The sequence below is a fragment of the Chelonoidis abingdonii genome, chromosome 25 (assembly GCF_003597395.2).
Source record: "Chelonoidis abingdonii isolate Lonesome George chromosome 25, CheloAbing_2.0, whole genome shotgun sequence".
NCBI lineage: Eukaryota > Metazoa > Chordata > Testudines > Testudinidae > Chelonoidis > Chelonoidis abingdonii.
In genome coordinates, this window is record NC_133793.1 from 2,870,253 (window position 1) to 2,877,837 (window position 7,585).

Genomic DNA, 7,585 nt, shown 5'->3' on the forward strand with positions numbered 1-7,585 from the left:
GCATTTCCTTTGTCTAAGTAATCTGTCACCTTCTCAAAGAAGGAGATCAGGTTGGTTTGGCACGATCTACCTTTAGTAAATCCATGTTGCAATTCGTCCCAATTACCATTGACCTCAATGTCTTTAACTACTTTCTCCTTTAAAATTTTTTCCAAGACCTTACATACTACAGAGGAGTCTGGATTGTTTTTCCCTGACCTTTGAAATTACCTAGGGCTGCTCTTCTGATTTGCAGGACCCCAAACTATCAGGGAAAAACAGCAGGGAGTTGCCTCCTCTCCTGTGCCTGCTGCTAATGAGATGGTCTGTGTCAGAAAGCTGCCCTGGGATGGGGACTCCATGGCAGCAGAAGCCCAAGTGATTGATTGTTTCTTCGTAAGCCTTGTAGCCAGAAAGATTTGTGTGTTCACAGCGGGGCCCTGCTACTGCCACTATAGAGCTGCTCCTAGCCCACACCTGATTCACACTGACTCCTTCCTTGATGGCCTGTCCAGGGTCTTACTGGTCTAAAGATCAGAGCCTGGGGCTCAATTTGAGATTCTGCCACTGACTCACTGTCTGGGCTTGGGCAAGACTCTTAATCTTTTTGTGACTCAGGTTTCTTACCCCTCCAATGGGGCTGAGAATAACTTGCCTTCTTCAATGAGGCCTGCTTCCTTTGTGAGTGTACAGGGCTTCCAGTAGGGAAGGAGCTGAATGTTATTTCCTTTATTATTCCTGGCGAAGGGCAGCTGGGATGGTCCCATGGCAATTAACAAAACAAACAAAGGCCCAGCTCAGCTGATGCTGATTTCCAGCTGGTGCCTGCAATCTTTCAGGAGCCCACACACCGCAGTGCCTGATCAGCCACCCAGTGCACTCTTTATAGACGGGCTCTTGTTCTAAGTGGAACTTCAGGGAGTTTTGCTCCAAGCTGACACCTGTTTCATTTATTTGCCCAGTTGAGCCTCAGGGCTCAGAATTCAGCCAATAAAAACCCAGCTATGTACACTTAGGGCTCAGTCCTCAGCCAATGGAAAGTCTGGCCCTTGCTGCAGTGCACTTGGACTGGGCCCACTGGCGCTATGCCGCCGAGCCTGCTTTGGAAAGATATTGCAGTACTCAGATAACTGCATCACAGCCAGCTAACCAAGCACCACCTGTCCCCTTCCCTGGGTGGCCAGTGCAGCTGGGCCCTTCCTAGTGACAAGTGAACATGCAGGGGACTTGTGGGCTGGCCTTGTGCAGAAGCAGAGGATAAGTTGTGGGAGAAAATGGAAGATCCCTGGTGTGACTGTGAACCCTGCACTGCACCAGATGCTGCTCCGCCCCCTGGAACCAATGCATGGACTGTTCCCCACCCATCACTTGGCAGGGTCCCTCTGGGACTGACACATGGTCTGATCCCTGATATTTACAAGTGAAAGGAAATTCTGGGGCTTTCCACACTCCCAGGCTTCTTGGAGTATTGCAGGGCCTGCCAGCATGGCCTGTGGGTTTTTCCATCTGCAGATGGGATTGTTTTAATTCCTCCTGCTGGAGGCCTGTGATCTATCAGCCTCAGGGCTGGATTGGTGACATGGTGCTAATTCAAGGCCTCAGATGTCTTTATGTGTAAATCTGTGATGGCAAGAATTTGCCTCCCAGCCTCCACCGCAAGAGCTAGCCTACCACCTGATGTGTCCTCTGTTGGAACAGATCTAACAGGATGTCTCAGGCATGGAGGAGGGTCCTGAGATACACACCATGGTTCAATTCCCTACTCTGCCACTGGCTCCCTGTGTGACCCAGAGAATCAGTAGCCTCTCTGTGCCTCACTTCCCCAGTCCTTGTGTGTCTCTGGGCCGGTGCAGCACCTGGGACAATGGGACCCCGAACACAGTTGGGGCCTCGAGGTGCTGTTGTAATACAATTAATATTGAGTCGTTTGCAGTCCCATTAAAAAGCATCGCTGCTGGGTGGCTGGGCTGGATCCAGCACAAAGGTCTAATAAATTCATGTTTTTGCTCCATGGCTCCAGCAGTGCTAACAGGCCACTTCACCTTGGTTGGTCCCTTTGAACACGTGTGAACTCCTCCTGCGAGCAATCTGGTCCCTCCGGTACTAAGCTGAGACGCTCCGAGTTCCTCTCCCAGGCCAGTAGGCTCAGAGCTCCTCTCTCTCACCAACAGAAGTTGGTCCAATAAAAGATATTCCCTCCCCAACCTTGTGTCTGATAAACGCGGTGTCATTGGCCCGTGGCTCCTTCCACACGGTTGCTGCTTGCTGGGCTGGGCGCGGGCATTCATCTGTCTCTCCACTGTCCCAGCCTCCTCCTGGAAGTAGGAGCACTGGCAGAGGGACAGCACTGCTCCTTACTCTGCCTCCAGGGTCCGTGCTGAGTGCTGGGAGGGTCCCCACACTCCCTCCCTCCATTCGACGTAAGGAATGATGAGCCATTTGCTCTGGATAGATGCCACAGCAGAGCAAAAACTGTTGAGATGGGAGGCCTAGCTGAGAGCCGCGCTGATCCAGGTGCTGGAACAGCCAAAATACACACTCCTGTGATGGTCACAAGCAGACACCCAAGGGAAGTCTGAAATGCCAGAGGAGCAGCAGACTTACTGCAGAGCCCTGGGGCCCTTGTCAGTGCTCCAGAGAGGAGCGGCACCAGGGAGCCCAGCAAAGCAGTGTTCTCAGGATACATCAGACAAGAGCTATGGGGAGCGCAGTGTCCCCAGCATTGCTGCTGGAGTCAGACCCTGTCATTCAGCTGGTCACCTCCTGGCCTAGCTAGATGTGGGAGGAGCATCCTGCACCCCAGGGATAGGGGTGGGCATGCTCATGAGAGTGGGCTGTGTGACCCACAGCTCTATCGAACCCACCAGCAGAGAGCACCCCACTAAGCCTGGACAGGAACCCCCTCCCCTCAGGGCACCATTGAGATATATGACCCACCACCTTCCTATCTGGTCTGAAGCCCTGGCCCTTTAAGAAACAACAACCTAGTGCTGATAGGAGGCGACTTAGAATGTCAGATTCCAGCTGCCAGAGCTGAGAACGGATCCTGGCTTCCACTGGTTCTGAACCCTCTCCTAAGACCCCAGGGCTTGCTTCGAATGGTTGGGCGCAGCCCTGGCACAACCTGACATTGCTTTTGAGCAGGAAACTGGGAACCAGGAGAGCTGGGCTCTGTGTTGACTTTGCCAGGCTGTGTGACCTTGGAACCGCTCTGTGCCTCAGTTTCCCCATCCATATAAGGTGGACACGGCCCTCTGAGCACTGTGAAAGGAAGAGTGTTGCTCTTTGGTTATTATTAGCAGCTCTACTGCTTTAGTGTTGGGCTGCAGCCAGACCTGCCCTGGCTCTGCTCCTGGCACTGGCAGAGCCAGCATCATCAGTGCCACGTTCCTGCTGCCTTCCAGCTTGATGACACTTGGAAAGAACATGCCAGGAGGCCCCTTTCCCCACCCTTGCCAGGCTCTGTGGGTGGGCAGGGGAGGAAGCCGGCGAGAGCCATGCACCAGGGCCAGCCACGCTGACCTTGATATGCTGAAGGGGGCTGAAAATAGAGCCCCAGAGTGTCATCGACATATTAGAAGGGAAGAACAGCTGAGCAGCCAGCTCAAGGGGGAGGGAAGTCATGGGTGCGAGGTTAGGAAGTAGATATAACGCTTTGAGGAATCTGTTCCTCCAAGGGAGCAGAGGGATCCTGGGTCTCCAGGACTCGAGCCAGGCCAGCTGTCTTCACAGGCCGGGGCGGAAAGTATCTAGCAGCCCACCACCTCTGCTCCTGTGATGGGGGACGAGCGAGCTCCCCAGCCCAGGAGCCAACTAATGACTGCTCCTTGGCATCTCAGCGATTAACACAACCCTGACAAATCCTTTCTCCGCTTGCATGTTACAGGCCTGGAGGCTAGCGACACAGGGCAGAGGCCAAAGGGGAGACCTCACCACAAATGGCTAAGAAAGGATTTGCCTTGCCCTGCTGTTATTAACTCGTACTTGCACTGTGGTACCTCCTGGCCGCTGGGCACTGCCTGGCTACACCCCAAAGAGACAGTCCTTGCCCTTACACTGTCAGCACTGCAGCAGGCAGCATAAGCATCTGGCTAGCCCACGGCTGACTGCTCTGCCAAAGCACACCAAGCCAGGAGCGAGATCTTGATATCTACAATACGTCCCCAACCACCGGGCTTGCTGTGCTAGGATCAGCTTTCCCGATAATCAGAGACCTTCCATATAACTAACAGACCTTGCCGGTAAGAGGGTTCCTAAGCCCGGCTGGGCTCTGCACACAGACAAACTATGCTGCGGGTGGCCCAGAGCTACAGGGTATTTGTAATAAACTCTCAGTCACAAAGAACGAACAAACTCCAATCTCTTCCCACGTGGGCGGCACAGGTGGGTGGCAAGCAGTCGTTCATGGCATGGGGAGAAGTGCAAGCAACTTGTTCTTTATGTAAGGTTTGGGTTTTGTGAAAAATTCAATATCAAAAAACCATTCGCCTCCCTTCTCTTTGATTTAAATCCTATGTTTACATTTTAAAGGGAAATTTAAAATACTGTAGCCGGGTTTAGAGGCTTTCAGGTGGATGGAAAATTTCAGGAAAATATTTCAATAAATGTTACGATTTAAAAAAAAATTCCCCAACCCAAAAAGTTTGGGGAGTTGCAAATTCTACAAACGGAATCAGCTGCACAATTCCTACCCAGGCTGCAGAATGAGCTCTGGGCATGTCTCAGCTCCTGCTGGACGGAGCTCCAGGGTCCTGCTCTGCTCCTTTCAGGCACCTCCTGGGCTGGACTCAGTATCCTGTAGCTAGCTACATTTTGGCACCCAACTAGGCGAGAGGACAGACCGCCTCTCCCGGTCCAAGAGCAGAGAATGAAGAGCACGAAGGTTGCTGCCATCTCCTGGACTGCAGCGATAATGCGGCAGGAAGCTCAATGCCCGCAGCAGCATCTCTCACAGAAGAGCGAGGGGTGAGAGGCTGGGAAAGGCCAGGCCGAGCCCTGGTTCTCTGCACCGGGCCCAGCGCAGCAGGGAGAGGCTGTGTGCACTTGGCTCCAGCTTCAGGTCCGAGGCGCTGGCGTCACCGGCTGGAGATGGTAAGAGAAGCCTGAGCCCTCCCTTCTACCCAAGCTGCCCCCTCCCGGCCCAGAGCAGGAGGCAGAGGCAGCGAGGGGCTGGGGCCGACCAGTCGGCTCCGAGCACACACACAGACGCGGAGGCGGGGCGGCTCTTCCATTTTATTGTTCAGATGCATAACACTGTCACATTGACACTGAGCGAGGCGGGCGTGGCCCCAGTGGCCCTCCCACACACACAGCACCGACACCCACGCCCGCAGCGGCCCAGAAGCGTAGCACGTCGTACGGAGGGCACCGAGCAGCTGGCTGGGCCCGGCTGCACGAGGTTAAATGAGATCGAGCCCTAGACCCATGAACATGGCCAGGGAGTGCCAGCCTCCTGCGCTCTCCAAGCTTGTGGGATGGGCCCCGCCTCCTGCACAGAGAGAGCTGGGCCCGGCGCTCGTCCCTGATGTCACACGGAGCTTTATTTACATTATTCACATACACTGTCCCCAGCAAGTTAAATAATGACATTATTACACCACACATCAGGGGCGGCGCGGTGGGACCCGCTAGGAGGGGCGGGGGTGTCAGTCTGATAAGGTGCATGTTAAAAACGAACAAAAAGAGAAACCAAGAGTCCCTGGGGCTGGTGGGGGGGCACGTCCTGGCCCCTGCCCTGCCCTGCCTGGTTCATCCTCTTCCTGGGGCGGTAGGTGGGAGTGACGTGGTTTTTCGTCTGGTAACGGCTATAGTTCGGTGAGAAAGTTCGGAATTGGCACTTCGCCTCGCCCCCGCACCGAGGCAGCCATGGTGCGGGCCACCAGGGAGCACTCTGCCCAGGGAGACGCACCTGCCCCTCACAGCACTTCTGCGGGCAGAGGGCGAGAGAAAGCGGGAGGCGGATTAGGCCAGTGCGGCGCACGGACACCCTGCCAGGACACCCTGCCAGCCCGGCCAGCGAGCAGAGCTGTGCCCAGCCCGGGGCTCTGCGCGCAGCATCCGGCGGCCATGGGTGCAGAGCTGGGGGGAGACCCGGCAGGACAGCCAAGGGCACAAGGGGCCACGGTGGCGAGAGGAGGGGGCGGCACCCGTGCTGCCCAGCTGATGCTGTCGCTCTGCCAGGATCTGCTCCAGGGCCAAGCCAAGCCCCTTCCCCGTGCTTGGGCCACCCCCAGCCCTCCCTGCTGGGGCTCTATGCCACCCCCTCCCGAGCCCCACGCCCCCCTGTTCCCCGGGCCCAAGCAGAGGATCTATGTCAGGCAGGCACAAATTCCGGCAAGGGCAGGCAGAGGAAGCTCCTACCTGTGACCTGGGGGGGCTTGACAACGGCCGTCTTGAGGAAGGGCTCCTTGTCCCCGAAGGGGATGATGGGGTTGGTGCTGCCGCTGTGCGGTGAGAGCTCCAGCATGCCCTGGCCCACCTCCTTGCCAGGGAAGCCATTCTCATGCTTGCCGGGCTGCACGCCGTTCACCAGGGGCGCCACATCCTTGCTGGGGGGGCTGTGAGGGGAGATGGAGGGGCTGCAGTGACACACGGGGGGTTCACAGATCCCAGCCGCAAACCCCCTCGCTCCAACCCTCACAGGCTGCAGAGCTGCAGCTCCCCCGGGCCCTGGAGCTGGGAGCTCCCAGCCACCCCCGGCGCAGTCCCTGCTCCCCCTGACCAGGCGCTCCCAGATGCCCCCAGCGTGGTCCCGGCTCCCCATGATCCCAGGGCCGGGCGCTCCCAGTCGCCCCCTGCATGGTCCCAGCTCCCCGTGACCCCGGCCCCGGGGCTCTCAGCTGCCCCCGGCACGGTCCCAGCTCCCCACAGCACCGAGGCTGGGCGCTCCCAGCTCCCCCTGGCCCCGGGGCTGGGTGCTCCCAGCTGCCTCCGGCGCGGTCCCAGCTCCCCTTGGCCCCGGGGTTGGGCACTCCCAGCCGCCCCCCACGCGGTCCCAGCTCCCCCGGGGCCGGGGGGTCCCAGCCGCCCCTGCGTGGTCCTTGCTCCCCATGACCTGCCCAGTGCCTCCCCCCTAGAGCAGAGACCTTTGCTGCGGCCCCTCAGGGACAGGGCCCATCCGCACACCCTGGCTTTCTGTGCTGGGCATCTCTGACTCAGGGAGCTCCTCTTCCTTTGCCAGCGGCCCTGCTCGCTTCCCACAGCCTGGGGAGCGGAGCAGAGATGGGTCAGCCCCCCTGGACCGGACCTCAGGAGGGATGGGATGTTCAGGCCCAGCAGGGTAGGGCTGTGGGATCGATGTGGGGTGGGTGTCCCACACAGGCCTGGCCAAGGAAACCTGATGTGTGTCACTTGTGGGTCTGGGCTGCGTGTCTCCCAGGGCCAGTGGGGTGGGCTGGACCATGGGAGGGCCCTGCATGATTGGCCTCGTGTGTACGGGTCTGGGGTGTGGAGGGGTGGGATGCCTGGGCTCAGAGGGGTGGCGTAGTGGGGTGTGCTGCCCAAGCCTGGAAGAGGGAGGTGGGGGTGTGCCACCCGGGGCCCGCAGGGATGGGGTTAGGGGTGGAGGGGTGTGTGGCCTGCGGCGGGGGAGGGACGGAGCAGAGGG

The 7,585-nt window shown here is 58.0% G+C and overlaps 1 protein-coding gene across 4 annotated transcripts in view; it reads right to left on the reverse strand.

Annotated features, from left to right (window-relative positions):
* Positions 1-5,191: 5,191 nt before the first annotated feature.
* MAP7D1 (MAP7 domain containing 1) overlaps positions 5,192-7,585 on the reverse strand; it is a 37,086-nt gene continuing 34,692 nt past the window's right edge. For all 4 annotated transcript variants that reach the window (XM_075060754.1, XM_075060752.1, XM_075060753.1 and 1 more), the window contains 3 exons: positions 7,065-7,182; positions 6,340-6,536; positions 5,192-5,905 (listed from right to left, as the gene is read on the reverse strand). In XM_075060754.1, coding sequence (XP_074916855.1) covers positions 5,895-5,905; positions 6,340-6,536; positions 7,065-7,182 — 326 coding nt within the window. In that variant the 3' untranslated portion in view covers positions 5,192-5,894. The remainder of the gene's footprint in view (positions 5,906-6,339; positions 6,537-7,064; positions 7,183-7,585) is intronic.